The following is a 24,058-nucleotide window of genomic DNA, read 5'->3' as shown; positions in this document are numbered from 1 at the left end:
GTCTTAAATGTGCCCAATGAGCCAAGGTGAAGAATTAAAGGAAGCCATGAAAATACCGAATGAACAAAAAAGAAAATCAATAAAGAGATAGAATTACAAAAAAGAACCAAATTCTGCCACTGAAAAGTGTGAAACTAAAAATTGACTAGAAGAGTTCACAACAGAGCAGGAGAAGAAAGGATCGGTGAGGCTGAAGATAATTGAAATTCTCCAACCTGAGGACCAGGGAGAAAAATGGAACAAAGGAAAATGAAGAGCACCTGGCGGACCTGAGGCCCAGTAGAAGAGAGGGGGCAGAGAGAAAAAGTATCTGAAGAAACACTGCCTGCACGCTTTCCAACTCCGATGGAAGATATGGATCTACACATCCAAGAAGCTCAACAAACTCCAAGCAAGATAAACTCAGAAGGGTTCACACCAAGACACAGCACTGCCAGATTCTCAGAACCCAAAGAGAGGAGTCTGAAAGCATTGAGAGAGAAGTGGTTAATCACATACAAGGGGCCTCAGTGAGATCAACAGCTGATTTCTCATCAGAAACCATGGAGTCCAGAGGGCACCTTTCAAGTCCTGGAAGGAAAATCAATCTGCCGACCAAGAATTCTAAATCCAACAAAACCGTATTTTGGGAATAAAGAAGAAATTAAGATGTTCTTAGATAAACAAAAGCTGAGAGAACTCATGAGCAACAGACCTCCCCTGCAAGAAATGCTAACGGGAGACATTTAGGCTAAAACAGAGGCTCTAGACAGTAGATGAAATAAAGTACGCTCGGAAAGATAACCACACAGGTTGAGACATAAGCCAGGATTGTCGTACTTTGGTTTGTAACTCCTCTTCTTCTCTAGGTGACTTAAAAGACCAATTCACAGAATAATTATAAATCTTTCTTAATGGGCACACAACGTGTAAAGATGTAACAATATAAAGGAAGAGGCAGGAAGATGTATAGGATCAGAGTATATATTACCAGAATTAACGTAGTATTATTCAAACTAGACTCTTATAAGTTTAAGGTATTAATTGTAATCCCCAAGGTAACCGGTAAGAAGGTAACTAAAAAGTATAAGCAAAAGGAAAGAAGATGGGAATCACAATGGCACAGTATGCAAATTCAACTAAATACAGAAAGGCAGTAGTGGAGGAAGTATGGAATAAAAAGTATACGAGACATACAAAAAATAAATCAGTGGGGGAAAGAAGGTCCATTTGATGTTTAGCGAAAGCAGCTGGAACAACAGAAACCCACCTGGAACGGATGAAGCTGGATCCCTACCTCACACTAAACACACCAATGACCCACAGAGTGAGGACTCAACTCTCAAAATCAAATGTTGAAAATTAGTAGTGGAAAGTATAGATGACTGTCTTTTAGAAGATTGGGTTCAAGATTAAACGAGACCAAAAAGCATTATCATAAAATATGCACAAGTGTGAGTGTGACTCTGATTCCTCAAATGTTGAGTTCAGCTAAGCATCGAGTCGAGTTGCTGTGACACTCTATCTGTAATTCACCCAACTAATGAGGCGTTTGTATCAAGCATATATAAAGAACACAAATAAATCTATAAGAAAAGCAGAAACAGGCCAGGAGGAAAATGGGCCAACGACAAGAGCAAGCACTTCCCACAGAAGGAAATTCACATGGCTAATGCACATTCAGCACCATCGGTGGTGAGGGGAAGGCTGGGAGGGATCGTGAGCCGCCAGCCGCACCACTAGGTGCCCCGGGTGTTGGGGACGACACGGACCTACGGGGCACCGAATATGCATATGCTTCTGCGGGAGTGCAGACCGAGCACCCCTGTAGAAGAGCCTGGCCTTGTAGAAGAGATGGCCTACTGCTCATCACAGAGACCCGCACGGGGGCACACGTCCTGCTGGCCCACAGCAGAGGGGAGTTACAAGAAGCAGTCGCAGAAGGAAGGCAAATGAGCTCAGCCACCCAGGACAGGGAACCACCGTTTTGACCGAGAGGTGATTCCCCCAAATTCCAAACATCACATACACACTATGTCCTTTCTGTGAAATAAAGAGTAACCGATGTGTTGTGAGCATCTATTTTTTAGGAATACGTATGATGTGAAACACTGAAGTGAAAGGAAAAGATGAGAACAAAGAGCGTGGCCAAGCCACGTACACAGAAGCAGACCACACGTGGCTGGGCCACACAGAAGCTGACCACATCAGGACCCTGCCTTTTTCTGGGGGGGGGGGGTGCGGTGATGCTTCATCTGTTACCAAAAATAAATAAAATACTGAGTAAACTTAGGAAGCAGGTAATGCAGAGATCAGTGATGAGTCTGTGTCCTCAGATGAGGATTATAATTAATGGGCAGCAAGGTCCAAAGCAGGTGTGATGGGGGATGGGGGTTACCATTTACTGAGCACCAGTCCCAGCTGGACACCGGCAGCAGGACTCGGGACCCCACACAGAGTCCATGCATATCTTGCAAGCGTGGAGACCCAGGCACTCCAGGAGGTTAAAGAACTTACTCTGGGCTGTGGAACCAGTCACGCCTGCACACCAGAGTGGACTCCAAGTCCAAGTGTGTCTTATGGCACCCATTTCTCTCTAATGACTCTGCTAAGAGCTACGGGCCTTGGGGTCGCCCGCAGAGGGGTGGGCCTGGCGTGAAGTGGGGGCACACAGGGTGTCAGGATTAAACGCGGGTTCCAGAATGAGCAGAGAGGAAGCCGCAGCCCAGGGAAGGGCGTGAGTTCAGTGAATGTGCATGGGCGGCTGAGCACCAGGGTCTGAGGGGCCCTCTCAAGTGCAGTCAAGCTCGAAGCCGAGGCTTCCAGCACATTGTCTGGAGCCTCGTGCTGTTACAGAAGCAACTCAGGCCCCACTGGCTGGGTGGCCTCGTGAGCCACTCTGGAAGGGAGCACACAGAAGGATGGACGGTGGGACCCGGGTCCTCCACAGCCCTGCCTTGCTGGGTTCTACACTCACTTGCTGGTGAGGCTGCCACCATACTGTGTCTACCTGTGTCTCCTGCCTGGCCACACAGGCCACCCCACATGCCCTGTCCTGGGGCCATGAGCGTATCATCTGCAGGCTTCCTCACTCAACCCCGTGTGTGGCTCACACGCTCTGTGTTGACCGTCAGTTATACACACCCCTTCTCTATCCCAACATTTATCCCCAACATTTATTATGAAAAACTCCAAACACACAGAAAGTTGAAGGGATTACACAGAACACCCTGAAAACACCCACTGCTGAGAGTCTATCACAGCCGGCATTCTGCTCTGTGTCACCTACCACGTGGCCATCACCAGCATGTGGCACCAGAGCACACATACGAGGCTTGTTTTAGGGACACCTGTCTGGGGACTCTGCTTCTCACACACACGGGCCCCTGTCAGGAGCGTGATCTGCTCTCGCTTCTCCTCCTACTCCACACACACCGTCGGTGCTCTTTGTGTAGTGGCCCAGGCACCCAGTAAATGCAGAACACCAGTGCGACCAGCATCCAGGTATGGTGCTGAGCCCAGCTTACGAGGGAGCCCCAAGCCCTACATCTGAGCACAGGCTCACCTTCAGCGGCAGGTGGTCCTCCGTGCCGGCAGCCAAGGTGGGGTGTAGGGTGAAGTCACTGGATGGCGACGAGGACAGCTTGCTCCCAGGTAGGCTAGGGCAGAGCAGGGAAGGAGGAACACATTACAGAGCAGGCCCTCGCTGGGCGGGCTAGCACGTGGGGACCCTGCAGGCTCCACGGTGTCCGTGGACGTCTCCCCGCTGGGGCCCCCTCTTATCTGCAAGCTCGGGAGCAGGCAGCGCCTGGAGGCTGAGTGCCAGAGGGGGTCTCGCGCCATAAACATGCAGAAGGTTCATGCGAGAAGGACACTGCAGGCTTCCACCACCAGCGGAAAATTAAAACAAGCCACCCGGTGGATTTCTGCTGACAGAAATGCCTTTAAAACCAGACAGAAGCAGCTTCACCTGCATGATGGACCCTCCCCCTTATTCATATATTCACTGTTTGGCTGATTTGTACCTAACCAGCAGACCATACACCCTAGACAGATAAACAGCCGGACAGAAGTACTCCCAATAAGTTTGTCTGCCAGCGACCGCCAGGAACACAGGCTGCATTAAGTCCTACAAGGTTTCCCCGTGATCGACGTCCCAGGGAGGCCCTGGGTGGGTGGGCCTCGAGGACTAAGACTCGGGTGAGGCCTCAGGAGCAGGCCACGGAAGGTGTCTAAAGTGCTAGCTGCTCAACTGGGTCTAAACTCTTTGGTTACCAAAGAAACATTTTCTGCAACAATCTCTGCAGGCCAGAGTGGGAGGTGTGTGTGTGTGTGTGTGTGTGTGTGTGGTGGGTGACATTCAAGTAAATAACTTGCCCTTTTTAATTTTACTTCAAATGCATTAAAGGGCACTTGGTACAAAGTTACTGAGGTTGTGAAGTCAGGATACAATATTCAGACACTTACAACTGCGAAATATGCCCCAGAACCATCCTTCCAGGAACAGAGGGAGCCTGTGCTCACCGTGTGCTCAGGGAAATATAGGGGAGACAGCACGGACCTCGCTGACACGGGCGCTGTGAAGCCTCCTGTTACTCATACTCCAGGAGAAGATGACGTCTTGTCAAGGGGACGGTAGTCACCGTGTTTCGCTACACCTGATTTACGCTCTAAAATGTGTGCTTGCAGCTGGGCCACGATGTGAAAGGGGCCACTCTCTGTCTTTGTGGCACAGGAGAGGCAGAGGCCGTGTGCTCCCCAGGGGCCTGCGAGGTGCGGTCACCCACCTGGCACACGGCGAGCCCTGCCACTGCTGCACACGGTCATGGACCGCGGTGTCCTCTGCAAGCGGCACATGCTCACAGACAGAAAGTAGATGGGCATCGCTCACACCTGTGCACTAGCTCACATGTTACTTGTGAAGAACCTAGAGGGGTCTCATCACAAGCTCCAGTGAGCGGAGTATGGCGAGCCCTTCGGGGGGCAGTCCGCATCTGTGACGTCAAGGGAAACTGGTTTGTCTTCGATCACGTCATCACAGTACCCCAAGGTTTCCCACAAAAGACTGTGTTCCTCAGGAATCATGGTGAAGGCTTTGAGACACGGGAAGCACCTGCAGGAGGCTCAGAGACTCACCTGAGGGCAGATAAAGTCAGGCTGCTGTCTATTTCCTGTGAGGGAAGAAATGATTGTTCACAACAGGAAACAAGATGGAATGGTCAATGTCGAGCTTATTGTTAAACAAAACCCACATTCTTTATTACCCGATTTGGAGCAAATATCCTCAGGGTCCCGGGGTCAGGGAAGGGGTCTGTGAGGGAGCGCACTCCACAGCCAGTGCCCACACTGGCCAAGGGGCCCGCTCAGGACCGGTATGTGTCCCACGCGGCCACCAGTGGGCCCTGACCTCTGTGGGAGGTCTCCATGCGGGCAGCTGCCAAGACTGAGGCGCACAGAAGAGGGGCCGCCTGAGGACTCGGGAGGGCTGAGGGGAGACACCCCAGGAGAGTCTGACCTTGACAGCACCTGGGTCTCAGGGCAGTCAATACCTAAGTACGGTATTTTTTTTTTTTTTTTAGTTTTTTTATTTTTTAAAATATACATCCAAATTAGCATATAGTGCAACAATGATTTCAGGAGTAGATTCCTTAGTGCCCCTTACCCATTTAGCCCATCCCCCTCCCACAACCCCTTCCGTAACCCTCTGTTTGTTCTCCATATTTAGGAGTCTCTTCTGTTTTGTCCCCCTCCCTGTTTTTATATTATTTTTGCTTCCCTTCCTTTGTGTTCATCTGTTTTGTGTCTTAAAGTCCTCATATGAGTGAGGTCCTATGATTTTTGTCTTTCTCTGACTATTTCACTTAGCATAATACCCTCCAGTTCCATCCACGTAGTTGCAAATGGCAAGATTTCATTCTTTTTGATTGCCAAGTAATACTCCATTGTATATACCACATTTTCTTTATCCATTCATCCATTGATGGACATTTGGGCTCTTTCCATACTTTGGCTATGGTTGATAGTGCTGCTATAAACATTGGGGTGGATGTGTCCCTTTGAAGCAGCACACCTGTATCCCTTGGATACATACCTAGTAGTGCAATTGCTGGGTCATAGGGTAGTTCTATTTTTAGCTTTTTGAGGAACCTCCATACGATTTTCCCAAGTGGCTGCACCAGCTTGCATTCCCAGTACGGTGTTATTTTTATTTCACAATGGATATCTGGTTGTTCCAGGACCATTTGTTGAAATTTTCACTTCTCCCCAAAGGATTGCCTTGGCCATATGTGAAGGCTTACTTCTAGAATTTTTATTCTATTCCATTTCTATTCCATTGACTACACTAACCTGATTACTATAACTTTTTAGTAAATTTTGAAGTCATATTGTATAATTCTTCCAATTTTGTTCTCTTTTCAAAATTGTTCTGGCTACTCTAGGTACTCTGAATTTCCATGTACATTTTATGATCAGCTTGTTGGTTAAAACAACAACAACAACACACAAAAAAACAGAACCTCCTAGGAATTCAATAGGGATTGTACTATGTCCATAGATCAGTTTTGGGGGAAATGCTATCTTAACAATATTGAGTGTTCATATCCATGAACGTTGTATATCTTTCCATTATTTTAAATGTCTTCAGTTTCTCTCAGCAATGACTTATAACTTTCAACGTTTTTTATTTTTATTTTTGGGACAGAGAGAGACAGAGCATGAACGGGGGAGGGGCAGAGAGAGAGGGAGACACAGAATCGGAAACAGGCTCCAGGCTCCGAGCCATCAGCCCAGAGCCCGACGCGGGGCTCGAACTCACGGACCGCGAGATCGTGACCTGGCTGAAGTCGGACGCTTAACCGACTGCGCCACCCAGGCGCCCCTTCAATGTACAGACTTTACTACAGTTTTGTTAAATTCATTATTGTTAATGCTATTGTTAATAAAATAACTAATATTATTTTCAGTGGCATTTTTGCCAAATACAGAAATATGATTGGACTTGCTATTTTTTTTAACAATACAAAGTCAAAATATTTATTTTTTAACAACTGTTTCCATTCCAGATAATGGCAAATTACATAAAACATTTCTAGGTCAGCCAAGGCAATGGAGAAATTTTTACTTTGACCACGTGGTGGCAATTTGCTGTGGAGCTAGCTGGAGGCACACAGAGGTTCCTGACGCCAGGTAGGGACTGTATTTGATTTCAGGTGTGCTCTGGATAACACTGAAGATAAATGTCCCAGAGCTTACTGGAGAGCACTTTACCTGCCTCTTGCAAAGCTATTTCATCACTAGGAGTTTTGTTTTTTGTTTTGTTTGTATTTTAGAATCATGTTGTCTGTGATCAACACAGTTTCACTTTCTATTCTTTATTCCTTTTTCTTGTCTTATTGCACCAGCTGGAACTTCAGTACATCCTTGCCTTGATCCCGGTTTTAAGAGGGATGTACTCAGTCTTTCACCAGGAAGTATGTCAGTTGTATTTAATAGGTGTATTGCATAGGTCAGAATGAAGATCTTTTCATTTCATTCCTAATTTGTTGAGAATATTTTTTTGTCACACGTAAGAGTTTCTTATTGGCAACTCCCTCTCTGAATTGACATCGCCATATTATTGTCATTTATTGTTGGTATTTTGTATAATGTCAAATAATTTTCACATAGCCATGGTACTTAATCCTGTATGCTGCTAGATTTGGTTTGCTAACACTTAATCAATGGTGTCTGTCTGTGTTTTCTTGAAGGATTTTGCCTCGTGATATTCTTTTGGGATGACATTGTCTGGCTTTGGTATCAGGTTGGAACTGGCCTCACAGAACAGGTCTCCCTTCCTCTACATTCTGAGAGGGTTTGTGTCATTATTTTTTAAAAATTCGGTAGAATTCGACAGTGTTGGTAATTTGTGTAAATTGGCTGGAAAGGTAACTACCTTTCTTAAGTGAGAAATGCATTTTTCAACACTGGAAGATTTAGAACGAATATACAAATGTTTGAAAGCTCCAGACCCCATGCTATTACTACTGTGGCACTAGAATGCCATATGACCATATCTGGCATATACAGTTTTGGAAACAGAAGAAAATGTATCCTCAGGGGTGTGGGGTGGGGAGGGTTTAAGCCGGTGGGATCCTAAAGCTCCACGCACACCAAGAGGCGAGCCCAGCCATCAAAGTGGGATGATGATCTATCTCAGATAATCCACAGAGGGATTAAACGTGATGATGGATGACAAGTGTCCAGCAGAGTGACAATGAACGGTCACAGCTTCCTTGGATTCCTGAGACAGGATGGGAATAAGGTGGCCCTGAGACTGCTCTACTACACATTCTAGAGGCGAGCTCCAGAGCCACACACCAGAGAGAGGGCTTCCACATGTTCACCTGGACACACATTATAACCAGCGGGGGTACATGGCCCTCACGGTCATACATGGTCAACACCCCACATCTTTGCTTCTTGAGATGTGTCCTTCATGTCACTCAGAAGCCGTGTGGCCACCACCACCCAAGAAGGGATGGCAGGGATGGGGCGCCAATAGATGCTATCACTGCCACAGCCACCACTGTGACCCCTGGAATGGAGCATCAGCCTGGTCTCCATGCATGTAAAGTGTGTACTTGTTGGAAGGCTTGATGGGAGCGAGTGGCGGGGAGGGGTCATGCCATAATTGTGTTGGCTACGGTTTAAGCTGTGACCTGGCCAGTCACACACAGTCCCCACTGAAGACTGGCCTCCAGCATCTCCAACACGGAGCTCTGACTCCAGGCTCTGCAATGAACACAGTGGACCAGGTATGTCCCTCCTCCCCGCTGACCTGGGAGATGAGCAGGGGCACCCTTCTGCCGTGACAGTAAGTGGGTCACTGAGCCCTTCCTGGCCAGAATCCCGCCAGCTTGCTGGAGTGCACACATGTCACCCAAGCACACGTGTGATGCTTCCGTTCCAGTAGCACCCATTTTTCCGTCATGTTTCTCTGCTCACACACATGCCCTGTGTTTTAGATCGTTTGTGCTGCCCGCCTTGTTTCCCTTTATCCCCCTCCCACCACTGTCCTGTTCGAGCAGTGTCCCCAGAGGACACCATAAATGCCTTAAACCAGCCAGACAAGCAGGTCCAAATACTGTCCTGCCCTTGCTCTTGTGGGGAACTTAGACTCAGCACTGGACCCCACCCCTGTGTTTGAGGCTCACTCACGCACGGCCATGCCTCACTTACCATCACCCACGAGTCCTCCATGAACGTGTTGGTGGAGGAGGATGGACCTGAGTGCACATCCGGCAGCAGGTGGCTGAACTTCACTCTGTGGGATGGCAGGGGGAAGGGGAGACACTCATCAACAAGGACGGCCACTGCTTCCTGGAGGGGGTGTTGATGGCTGCCGGAAACCACAGGCCACAGCATCACACAGCCTCCTTATCGCCCTTTCCCCTCAGGTCCACTGCATGGTGGGAGACCGCGGGAGGGCAGGGGAGGAGCACCTAAAGGGAGAGTTGCAGGAGCAGCAGGGGGTGTCAAGAAGAAGGGGTGCCCCTGCAGATCAGGAGGGGATTTGGGAAGAGACCCTGGGTTTGGAAGGAAAGAGATGTTCAGGAATTACCAAGAGCAATGGTGGGGATGTAGGTCGTGGGACACTCAGCTAACTGAACTGTGCAAGCGGATTGAACAGTGTCCACCAATGACCTCACATTGCTGTAAGGGGGGTTTTCAGATGCAGCGACTCTAGCAGCTCAAGGTGTCATCACCTGAGCCCAGGGTCAGCCCGATGACCGCGTCCGTGCAAGAGGACAGGCCCTAAGCCCAACGACTGTGTCCGTGCAAGAGGACAGGCCCTCAGCCCAACAACCGCATCTGTGCAAGAAGACAGGCCAGCCCTCGGCCCGACGACCGAGTCTGTGCAAGAAGACAGGCCTTCGGCCCGACTACCACGTCCATACAAGAGGACAGGCCCTTAGCCCGATGGCCGCGTCCATGCAAGAGGACAGGCCAGCCCTCGGCCCGACAACCATGTCCGTGCAAGAGGACAGGCCCTAGCCCGACTACCGCGTCTGTGCAAGAGGACAGGTAGGCCCTCAGCGGGATGACCACTTCCATGCCAGAAGACAGGCAGGCCCTTGGCCTGACGACCGCATCTGTGCAAGAGGACAGGCAGGCCCTCCTGGTTCGTTAATTTTCAATCATTCTTGCCAGAATGGGGCAAAACGGGAAAACTGAAGAGACAAAGGGAAAACAGCGTCAGGTACGAGCCAAGGAGAGAAGCCAAGTGCAGGTCCTATGACTGGGGACATGTCGAGGTGAGTCCGGCTCCAGCCTCCACAGCAGTGAGATGGTACATTTCTATTTTTTAAGCCACCTGTTTTGTGGTCCTTTGTCAGGGCAGCCCTGGCAGACCGAGACCCTCACCCCAATGTGAGCATATTTCTCATTTCTCCATGTTCTGAGGTGACTTTCCACACTGGTACAGTTTCAAAGTGGAGACCAAGTGCACGTTTTAAAATGTGTGCTTACCCTGGGTCGTGACCTTCATAATGGGCCACTTTCTGCTTCTGTGACTTTGCAGGGGTGCACTTTGGGTGCGTGTGTGCCTGCAGGGCTGTCCTCTGTGTGACTCCTCGCAGGCTCAGAATGAGCAGGCATGCATGGCTCAGGAGCGACGGGAAACTAGGTATTATCGGAGGTCATAAAAAGGAGGCTGGGACCCGCTCCCCACACGTTCTCCGACTGACAGAAGAAATGAGCGCTGACGCTGGCGTGCTAGTTCAGATGCGAGTTGTCCACAGGGAGAGAATTACTACATTTCCCCAAGCACGTGGAGCGCAAAAGGTCCCTGCGTAGCTGTACGTGGTACTGTTACGTTAAACAGAGTTATTTCCTACTGTGTTGTCACATCATTTAAAAATATCCCATCAGAGATGAGTCACTTTCCAAAGCAATTTGACTTAAGATGGCGTAGCCATTTTCATTCAGAGAGAACAAGTCCAACAAGCTTACAACCTACCTGTGTGAGGGTGATTTCAGGTCACCTGTGGCTGCCTGTGGGGGTAAAGGAAAAAGAAGAAGAAATTGTTGGTACTGAGGCTATTCGTAGGAAATCAAGTCCGTCATTAGTTTCAGGTGCGTCTGGCTCAGAGACTTCCTAGGAAGGGGTCTCTGTGTGGGGGTCGCTGTGTCAGAGGTTAAGAATACATTGAAGATTTTAAGAAACTGTCAAACTACTTTCCACAGTGGTATCACTGTAAACCCCCGACGACTTTGCACACCTAGCTACGGGCCTCCGGTTCCTCTGTGTCTCCCGCTCCTGGTGCCGGTAGCCTTTCCCAGGGAGCCGTTCCAACTGTCTTACCGTGGCTTTAGTTGCACTTTCCTAGTGGTGAATGATGTTGAACATCTTGTCAGGTGATTATCTGCCACCCGTATGTCCTATTTGGTAAAGTTTATTAGAATCTTTCCCCCATTTTAAAAATGGGGCCGTTTTCCCCTATTAAGTGTTGAGAGTTGTTTATTTATTCTGGATTTAAGTACAGGGTTTGCAAATATTTATTCCAACCTGTGACTTACATTTTTATTTTTGCAGTGGTGAATTCTGAACAGGAAATGCTTTCTTTTATAAAAAAGTCAAATTTTCCATTTTCTTCATAGTGGTTTTGGTGCCCATATTAAAGAAAACTTTGTCTACCTCAAGATCACAAAGGTTTTATTCTGTTTTCTTCCTAAAGTGTTATAGGTTAGCCCCTAAATTCAGAACTGTGGTTGATTTTGAGTTATTTTTGTGTGTATGCTGAGAAGCAGCTATTAAGCTCTTCCCCGCCCTCTTTTTTTGCATATGGTCATCCAATTGTTCTGGCACAGCTTATTAAATATACTCTCATCTCTCCCTGTTTAATTATCCTGGCACCTCGGTTTAACACCCACTGATCGGGTTTTATTTCTGGACTTTCTATTCTGTTCCCTTGACCTGCATGTCTACCCTCACTGGGCACACCACCCTCACGGCTCACACTGTCCTGACTACTGTAGCTTGATAGTTCATTTTTAAGTCAGATTGAGTAAGTCCTCCAATTTGCTGCTCCTTTTTCTAAATTCTTTTGGTCACTCTACGTCCTTTGGATTTCTGTATCTATTTTAGGGTTGGCTTGCTATTTCCTTAAAGAAAAAAGCTTGCTGGAAACTCAATAGGGCTCATGGTAATTATGTAGACCAATTTTGGGGGGAGTTTTCTATCATGACAATATTTTGCGTTCCAGTCCACGAATATTCTAAATCTTTCCGTTTATTTGGATTGTGTTCAGTTTCTCTCATCAATAGTTTGTAGCGTTAAGTATACACATTTGGTGCTTGTTTTATTTTATTTTATTGTTTTTAATGCTATTACAGATGGAATGGTTTTCTTAATATCATTTTGAGATTTTTCATTGTTAGTATACAGAAATATAATGGGGGTTATTATATTCATTTTGTATTCTACCACCTTGCTGAGCTATCTTATTTCTACTATATCTTTTGCAGATTTGTTAGAAGCATGTTTCCTGCAAATAAAATCAGGTTCATTTTCAAATCTATATGTCTTTGTATTTCTTGCTGTATTACACTGGCTGGAACTTTAGTAAAATGTCAAATAGAAGTTTGAGGTGGACATTCTTGCCTCAGTCTCAATCTGTGAAGAGCAGACATAAACAGACACACACACACACACCCCTTACTCCACGTCTGTGTCCTATAGTTATTCCCTAACACTTTTTTAAGAATGGACAATTTCAAACACCCAGAAAAGTGGAAAGGATTGTACAAGAATGCCCAAACACTCAACTTCTAGGTTCTATCATCATTAAAATTTTGCTGTGAATATTTCTTTTTAACCATGTGACTATCCATCCATCATTTTATTTTCTGGTGCTTTTCAAAGCCAGCAGGACACAGACATCAATACCCTTCGTTAAAGCACACGGATGCCACTTCAGTCTTCGCACACCCAGATTGCATTGCATTTATCTCTTTCTCCCCCCTTACACACACACACACACACACACACACACACACACACACACACTATAAGCCCTACAGTTAAGGATATTTTCTGTCAGTGTTTCTTCTCTTCTCCCTCCACCTTTGTTCCCATACGAGTAGCATGCCTGGGTACTGAGTAAATGCTTCAAATCAGTCAAACAAGCAATCCCAAGCGTTTTCTGTCCTCATTCCGGGGGCAGCCTGAGACCTTTCACGTGCCCAGCGGCTCTCACCTGCAGCGGGGAGCTCTCCTGGCACGTGGTGATGGTGGATCGCAGACCCGGGCACCTCGGCTGCGGCGGGGCCTCCTTGCACTGCTCTCTACAGGGATGGGGCAAAAGGGAGGACAGACTTCCATGAGCAAAGAAGGGCCTTGCTTTGTGTAGTGAGCTCAGAGAGCACCGCTGACAGCTGCAAAGCTCCATGCACTGGCTGCCATCGTGACATGCTCATCTGCAGAGCCTCAGAGTGAGCAGCTCCTGGGAGGCCGTCCGTGTGCTCTTGGGTTGGCTGCACAACGGAGGACACGGCGCAGGAGCACCATCCATAAAGGTCTATGACTGCTTGCCGGTGGGAGGCCACAGGGGCGCTTCTTCCTGCTGTGGCACCCCCACGCTGGGCCACTGCGTTCTTGAGTCTGTGGGTGCAGCAGGGCTCAGTTACAAATGGACAAAGTGACCTGCCTTGGAGACCATGGCATTGTCACTTTGTGCTCATTCCTTGCGGCAACTGTAGGAAACTGAGGACTGTCCTTGATTACCCAAGTAGGTCCAATGCAATCACACGAATCCTTAAAAACTGAGAAATGAGGAAAAGGAGGAAGTCCGAGAGATCTAAAATATGAAGAGACTAGACCCACCATTACCAACTTAGAGATGGAAGGGCCACGTAGCAAGAGTGGGAAAGCAACAGCTGCACTGGCATTCTCTATCTGCCCGGAAGCAGACTCTTCCCCATAACCTCCAGAAAGGAGGGCTGACCTGGTGAGCCGTGACTGTTGCCTTGGGAGGCACCAATCAGGGACCCAGCTGAGCTTGCCAGGCACATGACCCACAAGCGCTTTCAGACGAGTCTTAGTTCAAGCCACTACATTTGTGGGAATTTGCCAGATAGCAATAAAAAATTAATACAAGCCACTTGATGGACATTAGCTGAGCAGAACACCTGTAGAATTAGGCAAGAAGTATCTTCACACGTGTGATCCTACTTTTGCAGCAGATTAATGGTCCAGAGGAAATACTCCCAATAAATTGGTCTGATACCTACTAATAGAGAGAAGCACCTTAGAGAGTGCTACACTAAGTTCTCCCCTAAAATATACCAGTGACTTACATCATGGAACTCCACAGGCACTTACTGAGTGGATTTTTCTTTTGGGGGGATTGACAGAGTGCCACGTGATTTAAAGATACTCTTTGATCTCTTGGAGCTGACATTCTGACAGTGGGCTTTGCCTAACATGTAAGGCTGTGAGTGTCCAGGTCAAACTAGGGACACTTCTGCAGGAAAGAGAGGCCGCTGGGACAGACGGCCCAGCGCATTGAGAGGGCTTGTCTCTCAACACAATCGACCTTTCAATACAAAGGTTAGCAGCTCACTTTCCAGTTGGAGAAGGGAACACTATAGTGATTGAAAATAAGGAATAACATTCCAGAAATGAGGAATATGGTCCCTCCCAAAGATGAAGTCACTCATACTCATAAAAATTATGTTTCTTTTTCTTTTAACTATGTCCACAATGTATGGAATTTTTTTTTAAGTTTATGTATTTATTTTGACAGAGAGAGGCCTTGGGGAGAAGGGGCAGAGAGAGAGGCAGAGAGAATCCCAAGCAGGCTCACTGCTGCCAGCACAGAGCCCAATGTGGGGCTCAACCCCACAAACCGTGAGATCATGACCTCAGTAGAAACCAAGTGTCCCATGCTTAACCGCCTGAGCCACCCAGTGGCACCACAATATATGGAATTTTTAAAAGGGGCTCTAAAGAGTTGAACAATGTGATTACAATTTTATAAAAACAAAGCACTGTGAGTATAACTCACAAAATAATACTAAAACAGAACTTGGAAGACAGTCCTCGGAGCACCAGCAGTGACTGCAGTGCGTGGGGCGGCCAGAGACTTGAGGTCCCCAGTTCCTGCGCAGTGTCCACACCGACTGCCCGAAAACGGGGTTAGTCTCAGTTGCTTCTAGAGGCGGCTGGCCCCCAGGCTGGACAGGGCGAGGGGAACGTGCTCAGATTGTACCTAAAGGACCGCAGTGTGGCAATGCTTCAAGTGAAACTCCAAACGACCCAGGTTTTCCCAGAAGCATGGCTACCGGGTGTCTAAGGACACAAATGCAAAAGGAATGAGCGGATTCTTTGGAGGGATTCCCGATCCTCGGTCAAGAACCAGCACCAGCCCTGCGACCTGCCCAGCTCCGCCAGAACATGGGAGTCGCCCCCCACCCGTTTCTGCGAGGGCCGAACTTCCGACAGCACCACAGAACTGGGGCACTTCCGGCCCGCTCCCCCAGGGGAGACCGACTTCTGGGGCAGTTTCAGGGCTTGGAGCTGAGGCCATGCGGCTCCGCTCGCTCCCGCCTCTAAGGAATGTTTCCTGTAACTCCACTTCGAACTCTGCCTTTCTCAGAACTGCATGAAAACTATTTTAAAAATTATACGGAAACTAAAAACGTGGAGGAATTGTCAACAACTATGAAAACTAAAGAATGCCGAGGGCGTTCCCCTGCTGGACGTTCAGGGTGAGGCACGGCCGGAAGAGGGTCTCCTGGGGGAGCCGGGGGCACTAGGTCCTGGGCAAACCCACCTTAGCCCCTGTCTCCGTGAACACACAAATTCAGGACGGCTTGGAAATCAAAATGCAAAGCGAATAAAGCTGGTGAAAACACTAGCACAGAATGTGGAGATTTGTATAACCTTGGAGTAACGAAGACTTGTTCAAGCAAGACAATTGAGAGCATATAGTATTTGTCAGACAGATAAAACAACTCTAGTAAGCTTACACACTTACCTACGTGCAGACAGACTCAGGTCATCTTCTTGCTGTGAGCAATAAAAATTCATAACGTGAAAAAGTTGTTGACACTGGGCTTAGTCTTATACACGATTCAAGTCAGTTATTAGTTAATTTTGAGTAATGGTGCTTCAGCGTCCCTGGGTCCTAGGAAAGGATCTCACTGGGGGATAGCACCCCTGTCACATGAATACCTGTGTCTTCACTTCTAATAGTTAAGAAACTGGAAGTGGGATTGCTGACTTCAACGGTGACTATACATTTCACTTTTTAAGAAAACACCAAACTGCTGATCAGAGTGATATAATTCGGTATCTGCACTAGTAACGTAGGAGCCTTTCGATCTACAGCTTCACCAACGCTTTTTATTATTGGTTCTTTTGATTATAGCCATTCTACTGGATGTGTAATGGTATCTTACTGTGGTTTTGTGTTTTCTTAATGGTAACTGATGTCGATGTGCTTATCTGCTACCGTGGATCCTCCTTGGTGAACAGGTGGTTCAAATCTTTTGCGCATTTAAAAAGTTAAAACACTGGGTCATTTTTCTTATAATTAAATTTTGAATTCTTTATATATTCTGGGCACAAGTATATGATTTGCAAATATTTCTGCCTTTGGCTTATGTTTTCATTTTCTTAATGGTGCTCGTTTGAAAAGCAAATGCTTTTAATTTTGATGAGAAACAGCTGCATTAATATATGGGCCTAAAAGGAGTCAACCCTGCTGGCTTGATTCTGTGGACAGTGAACGTACAAATGATATAACACACATGCACACCACACACCAAACACACATGTACTGCGCTGCACACACACACACACATACACTGCATCACACACACCATGTACACATGCACACATACACATGCACTGCATCACACACATGTACTCAGTCACACACGCACCGTATCTCACACTAAACACACACACACGCACAAAACCACACACACATGCACTGCATCACATACTATGCACACACAACCACACACATGTGCATCACATTATACACATCACGCACTCACACGTGCAAACATGCAGTGCATCTCACACCAAACACACGCACACACACACACTGCATCACACACACCACATACACATACACACATACACCTGCACTGCATCACACAACGTGCGCGCGCGCACACACACACACACACACACACACACACGGAATCAGAGAATTGTGCCAACACAGAAGCAAAGGACTGTGAGAAGTTCCAGCTGCAAGGTGACACTGGGCGCTGCCCCAGGCCTGGATAGCGCAGATGGTGAAGCAGAGGGGCACCCGCTACCTGTGGCATGCTTATTTTGAAGGACAGCTCTTTCCTCCCCGCTGGAACTTTTGGAATCTTTTGACAGCGTTTCTGTATCACATACTCATATGTGCTCAACTTCTTGAACACTAGAGAGGAGAAAGGCGGAAACAGGCAGTTACAATTACGCAGGCGGGCAGAGTGGCCCACAGGCCACAACCCGGTCTTCCAGGGCTTCCCCCCAGGGTGCCGGGAGCTGCCTCCTAACCTGGGGCGCTGGGGGGCTGCTGCATGGCCACCCCGGGGCCCACCTGGCCTGTGGGAGGCAAGCAGTAGCTCGTCACAGCCCCAAGGCTGCTGGCGCCCCGTCCCAGGAACAGCTACCCTGCGGCCTTCCAGGCCCACAAAGCCAGTGTGGACCCGGACGCTGGCTCCGGCACTGTGGCAGAAGCACCCCAGGTCACTGAAAGGACATCTGAGACCCGGGTCTGTCAACAGACAGCACCGTCCACGAAACGGGTTCTGTGCCTGCTTCAGCAGAGGCACCAATCCTCCCACTTCTCTCCCTAAAACCAACAAACACGAGGACAGATGGCTTCTAGTTATTTCTGGAAAGGGATAAGGGCCACCCACAGAAGCCTAATTGCAGCTGGAGGGGCAGGCGGAAGGTGGGCTGCCCCCCACACCCGCGTGGAGCCCGTTCCCTTCCCTGGGTGGTTTGTACAAGGGCATCTGTCTGTGTTTGCTTTGGCTACCTGATGAACTACACCTGGCTCTTACTGGTTCTCCCACCTCCCCCAGAACCTGTGTGAGGGCGTAATTTGCATCTGGCCACATGCTCGCGAAAACACTAGTTCTCTGGCAGGGATTGCAGGGATGGCTGCCATCACCATCAGGTGGCAAGTACACACTGTGTGTTCCCCAGAGCTCACACTCGTCCTGAGTCTTGAGCAAACACCTTCATCTGACAGTAACGAGAGGAGATGTGGCTGGGGAGGGAGGCCAGAGTGCAGTGTGCGCTGAATGAGTGTCTGCCGTGTCCCCTCCAGCGACACTAGGCGTCAACACAGCAGCCCGGGGCCGCTGGTCTTTGGGATGCTCTGCCCCCCGCTTGTGTGGAGGCGGCTTTCCCCACACCCCTGCTGCTGGTACCAGACATCTGTGCATCTTCCTGGGAGGGCTTGCCCTCACCAATGCTGCACTCCACTCGTGCTGCAGTGTCAGGATGTCCTTCCCCCAAACTTCAAAGAGGCATCCAGCTGCCCACAGCTTCTGACAGGCCCCCCAGCAGCCCCTACCCCCCACCTCAGGGTATTTGTGTCACGCCATCCCTTGGAGAGTGGGTGGCCCCAGCGCCTTGCACAAGAGGTGAAGGGCGTCACTTCCATGACTGGGCTACAAAAGGCCGGCTGCCCCCTCGTGCTGGAGTGTCCTGGTGGGAGGAGGCACCGGCCAACAACTCACGGGGAACGGAGGCCAGGAGCTGGCCTGCCAACACCCTGGCGTTGAACCTAAACGTGGGTCCCAGTCGGATGAGACCACAGACCTTCCTCACACCTGGAGGAAGCCTTGTGGCCGAGCAGGGCCAGTGGACCCAGCTAAGCTATGCTGAACCCATGACCCACAGAGACTGCAAGGTGATAACTCTGTTACTTCAAGCAGGGTAAGTTTATTATAACAATAGCTAATATCCCAACTTTTTCTGGAAGTCTGTGCTTTGCTGTCCAAATACCCTGTAAACAGCACCTTGAGCCATAAGCTCCGTGTGCATCTCCCTCCCCTACCCCCACAGTGAGTGTGGCACCACCACCCTCCCTGTTGCCTGGGTTGGGGCCCTCTGGTCCCTGTGCCTGGATCTCCCATTGGCCATCTGTCCCGTGGACCTGTTCTCCAGTCTCACGTCCGTCTGTCCTGAGTGGCCGCAGTGGACTTCTGGACCTGCCCAGCTTGCCACCTGCTGGCTGTACTGTATGCTGCAGCTGGGGCACTGTCCCCAAATTCACCCTTGTCCCCATTGGCCGGTGCGTGGAAGCTTTTAGGATAAGGGCCTGGGCTGACCCACCTCTGGCTCCGGGTGCTGATTCCGGCCCTGGCTCTGCTGAGGACACTCCCTGTGCCAGACCCGCTCTGGCAGCCACATAGGGCCCCCGCTGCCACCTTCTCCCTTGCAGAAGCCACAGAGAGAATTCATGCCCTCCCCTGGGCCACGGCGTGGTGGGGCCTGCTGCACGCAGTGCCGCGTGGACTCCAGGAAACGGCCAGTGTCCCTGCAGCAAGCTGGGTCAGCAGATACCCTGTCGCTGGCTCACTATTTTTCATTGTTAGGACTTGGTGCTTCTCTAAATCCCCCGTTCTTTTTTTAATGGTGCCTGTTCCTGCCTCACACGTTCTGCTCCCTTATCTAACTTACTCCTAGTCCCTCTCGTGTCCTCTGCAGGCCTCAGAGCAGAATGAGCCCTGCTGTCCCTCTAGGGGTGTCTCTTCCTGTCATTTGTCTGATGTGCTCGTTTCTAGCAGGGGCCGGCAGACCTTGTCTTGGGCCACGTGGGAACGCAAGGGACAAAGACTGGAGTGGGGGTCAGGACACATACTTAAGAAGAGGTGGAAGATGAACAGGTATCCAGGCAGCAGGAGGCTGAGAGTAGACAGCAGCAGGATGGACACCCCAATGCCCAGGACCACCAGGGCCTTCGTCTTTACAGGGAAAAACGGAAGGAACAGCAGCCAAGTGTCCTTGGGCACGTCTGCGGAGGCAAGGGAGACATGCATGCATCCAGCACCTGGGGCATGGCCAGCCCCTTCTTGGGAGGTGGGGGAGGGTGAGCAGCCCAAGGAAGCCCCTCCCCCACCCCAGTGTGTGGCCTACCTCACCCAGGTGCCCTTGCAGCCCCCTGACTGAGGTGGGTGTCACAGCCCCACTTTACGGGTCTGGAAGGTGAGGCTGGGAGAGGATAACTAAGGGTCCGGGTTGCAGAGCCTGACCCCCTGCCTGGCTGAACCCCCACCCTGTCCCAAGGGCCATGCCACTGTGCCAGGCCCTCCCTGTTCTCAGTCAGCCACCCTCACAGGGAACTGCAAGGCAGTAGCCAGCGCCTTGGGACATTTCCAGGACTTGGTCATCCGGGCCCCAAGGGCTGTTGACACTTCTGAACTTTGGTGTGAGGAAAGCACTGAGGAATCTGCAGGCAGGCCCATGGAGATGGAATCCAGCTGAAATGCTCTCATCCCACCACAGAGTCTGGGAGGTACTGATTCCAGTCCTTTACGTGGCATGGAAAGTGGCTGCCAGGCCCGCTGTGTGCCTCGGGGGCTGCAGCGCAGTGTGCATGAGGCTGGATGTACCATGGGGTGGCCGGCCACATGCTTGTCCCCTTAGCCGGTGATGTGTTGATGAATTCCCACCAATGACACCAAAGTGCCCCAGGGAACTGGCGGGTAAGCAGCCCCATGGAATCTTCTGGAACAGCAAACCCAGGAGATTGCCTCAGTCATCAGGCATTCATGTGCAGCACATCCACGATGGTTCTGGAGCGAGCAAGTTCCCAGAGAGAAGCACCTTCGGAGACCAGGCTGCCCTCTGTTCTGCCAGCGCGTGGCAGCGAGGGCCCAGCCGACGCCCACATTGGGAGGAAGTAAGGACATGTGCTATGGAACTCGGGTGCGCTGAGGCTGCTGCTTACCATGTGCGAGCCGCATTTCAGAGTGTGTTGGGGCAATGAGAGGCTCCGTGGCCGGGAGGACCTTCGCAGGGAATCCCCAGTGCCCACCGGTGACTGTCCTGAGGCAGCGGTCACCGGCCAGCCCCTCTGCTCAGGCCATGTGTGGAGAATGTCAGGAAGGATGGCAGGCGGAGGCCTCCAGCTGGCTGTGTGCAGAGCGCAGCCGGCTCTTCCCGCTGAGCAGGGCCGGGTCTCGCTGAGACTCCCACTGTTCCCTTTTACCATGGAAATAGCCAGGATGCACTCTGGAGCAGGTGCAGGTCAGATGGCCCATCCCACCAGGGCTCATCCAGCCCAGGTGCACTGAAGGCCTTGGGATGAAGGTGCACAGGGCATGGTGCCCTTCCAGGAAGAGGGCATGGCCGTGACGTGCTCTGGAGAGAGGCCTGGACCGGGAAAGGAAGCTTTGCTCTGAACCCTGAGGGCTGAGGTCCCCAAACACTCAGGACAGACACATGAGGTGCTCCGCTTGGGGTTCTCCCTGTGTCAGTGTCCAGGGCTGCTGTGACTGATGGCCATAGACCAGGCAGTTTCAACAGCAGAGATGAAGCCCCGAAGTCAGGGTGTTGCAGGGCCCGTCTCCCTCCGAGGCCATGGGGGAGGATCTGTCCTTGGATCTTCCAGCTTCTGGGGCTCCAGGCACCCCTTGGCTTGTGGCCATGTCCCTCCAGTCTCTTACAAGGATGTTTTCACTGGATCCAGGATCCCACACATTGCCAGGTAACCCATGATCATCTCAGGATCCTTAATCGCATCTGGGAGGACCCTCTCTCCAAATAAGGTCACGGTCACAGGCCCGGGGTTGCGCAGTGATGGACAGACCTTTGAGGCACATGTGTTCCCAAGGCCAGGTTCCTGGAGCCGCTCAGCAGACACCTGCAGCCACACACCACCCAGCACCTTCCCCAGGCAGCCCTGCCCTCCTGCCCCACCCTGCTCCCTGCCAAGAACAACTACTGGGTGATGGGCACGGGGCCCCAAACCTGCCTTCTGGTCCCTGGGGGACTGCTGCCCTCCTGCTCGGCCCCACAGCTCACCCAGCTAGGGGCGGGCCAGACTGACATCCCCCAGAAGGAGAGCTTTCCCTGAAAGACAGCTGGAGGGAGAGGCTACCACCACGAGTGACCCAAGAGAAAGCAATGCCAGAGAGGAACCCCCCCACCCCCACCCCCCCCCGCCGTACCTTCATAGAGGGGATGAGTGCGCAGCACCTCCGGGTTGACTGAGTACTGGATGAAGACGTAGAGCAGGATGGTGATCAGGCAGAGCAGGCTGGCCAAGGCGGAAACCAAGGAGCTAAAGAAATATCTGCAGGGGGGCAGAGCAAGACTCAGGGCTGGGCAAGGTGCCCCTGACCCCGAACCCAAGGCCCAGCCTTCTTCCTGTCGCCTGGCACCCCAGATCCCCAGAGGATGCCCTGAGGGCACCACCAGTTTCTGTGCCCCCTTCCCACCCCCACGCGGCAGTGAGAAGGGCCTGGCCTGGCTCCCAGCTGGGTACACAGAGGCTCCAGGCGGGTCGGGCTGCCTGCAGCTTCCTCCACACGCCGCCACTGCTCACCAGGGCTCCACCGGGTCAGGATCGGGACCACCACCCCTGCCCCCCATGTTGCACGGGATCCTGGGTGCTGTGCTTCCATCCAGAAGCATGGAAGCCCAGCAGGTCGGGGAAGCAGGGGTGCTGGGACAGGCGCCTGGCCGGCCAGCGGCCCACAGTGCATCATCTCCACACACCCTCCCGGGGCCTGTGCACACTTGTGTGCACAAGTGACATCTTGTGCTTTGGCATTAGGCCAGAATCACTCCTGTCCTCTTGCCTGTGCTCAGGACACAGAGAACAATCTAACCATGAAAAAATTAAATTCTGGTCAGCAGTTCTTGGAATAATCTCCTGCTGCAAGGTCTTCCTTTGGGCTTTCTACCGTGGTGATATTTAAGGAAACTGTTTCTTTAGCATTTTCAATCTTCAGCAGTGTCTTTTATCCAGCTGAAATTTATCTGACTCCATTATTCTTTTCCAGAACATCTTGAGGTTTGTTTTTGTTTTTTTAACACATCTTTAGGCAGAGAGCTAAAACGAGAATGTCCTCAAAGGGTCATGTGGATGTGGAGGGCAGCCTGCATTGTGGCCCCTTGTCAAAGGCCCTGGAGGGCACGTGTCCTGTGTGTCCCCGAGGTGCAGGGGGCACACACCTGGCCCCACACCTGGCTCTGGTTCCCAGGGAGCCTGTGGTGTGCGGTGCAGCTGTTCCAGCCGACGGGCCCACCCCGCAGCAGAAGGCCCTCGGCCATCCGGTGCTGCTGGCACCAGGCCAGAGGCAGCCCTCCCGGCAGGGTGAGGGCCAAAGCCTGTCCAGCTGCATGTTCGGGGCCAGAAACGTCGCTGTCGTCTCTGACTCCTGTGTCTATGGTGCCTCAGCACCCAGTCCGGGCACTTCCCCTGTGAAGGCACGTCGTCTCAGGAGCTTATCACACTTTGCCAACTGTTTTGGCCAACTCGTCTTGTAAATGTAGTCATTTCCTCTTGCTTTCTCTGCCTGATGGTGGAAGGGACAGGAGGGAGTCCTGGACTCCACGTGGACAGGGGTGGCCATGCCCTCACCAAGACCCCCGCGCACATGGTGCCCTCCCTCACTTCTGCACACACTCCTTGCTGCTGCCACTGCCCAGTGGATAGGAGGGCTCCTGGGGCCCAGCCGTCCCCACCAGGAACTTCTGCAGCCTTTTGTGCCCGGAGGCCACTGTCAGGACCTCGGAACTCCACCCTGTGTGCCCTGTGGGGCCCGGTCAGCTTGGTCCTCCTCAGTGGCAGGGCCACACACCCTCGCCCATCCCAGACAGCCGACCAGACCTCGAGGCGACCAGCCTGTGGCACCAAGACCTTAAGAGGAGCATCTGGGGGAGAGAAGAGAGCCCTGCTACCGTGAGGAGGCAGCCCCCCCCCCCCCACTCCAGCTGGCCTGGGGCTCCTCCTCTGTAGTGGAGAGGGCGACATGAGGGCTCCCAGGCCCCCAATTCTCATTTGACTTTTCTAATGATGACAGCTTTGCATTTCCTTCTGCTCAAAGCAGCAACGCTTTTGAA

General features: G+C 51.0%; 1 protein-coding gene across 1 annotated transcript in view; it reads right to left on the bottom strand.

The window, feature by feature from the left end:
* Positions 1 to 2,587: 2,587 nt before the first annotated feature.
* The window catches only part of LOC147583411 (putative palmitoyltransferase ZDHHC11B), a 28,062-nt gene continuing 6,591 nt past the window's right edge, over positions 2,588 to 24,058 (bottom strand). The window contains exons 4-13 of the mRNA XM_086682298.1: positions 22,159 to 22,283; positions 19,848 to 20,000; positions 17,296 to 17,405; positions 15,999 to 16,030; positions 13,218 to 13,305; positions 10,979 to 11,013; positions 9,199 to 9,283; positions 5,116 to 5,150; positions 3,545 to 3,638; positions 2,588 to 2,629 (exon numbers count right to left, since the gene is read on the bottom strand). Of these exons, the coding sequence (XP_086538424.1) occupies positions 2,588 to 2,629; positions 3,545 to 3,638; positions 5,116 to 5,150; positions 9,199 to 9,283; positions 10,979 to 11,013; positions 13,218 to 13,305; positions 15,999 to 16,030; positions 17,296 to 17,405; positions 19,848 to 20,000; positions 22,159 to 22,283 (799 nt within the window). The remainder of the gene's footprint in view (positions 2,630 to 3,544; positions 3,639 to 5,115; positions 5,151 to 9,198; positions 9,284 to 10,978; positions 11,014 to 13,217; positions 13,306 to 15,998; positions 16,031 to 17,295; positions 17,406 to 19,847; positions 20,001 to 22,158; positions 22,284 to 24,058) is intronic.

This window comes from Puma concolor, chromosome A2, assembly GCF_028749965.1.
Source record: "Puma concolor isolate L17-30 chromosome A2, mPumCon1.1.hap2, whole genome shotgun sequence".
Taxonomy (NCBI): domain Eukaryota; kingdom Metazoa; phylum Chordata; class Mammalia; order Carnivora; family Felidae; genus Puma; species Puma concolor.
This window is presented reverse-complemented; position numbering and strand designations above follow the sequence as displayed.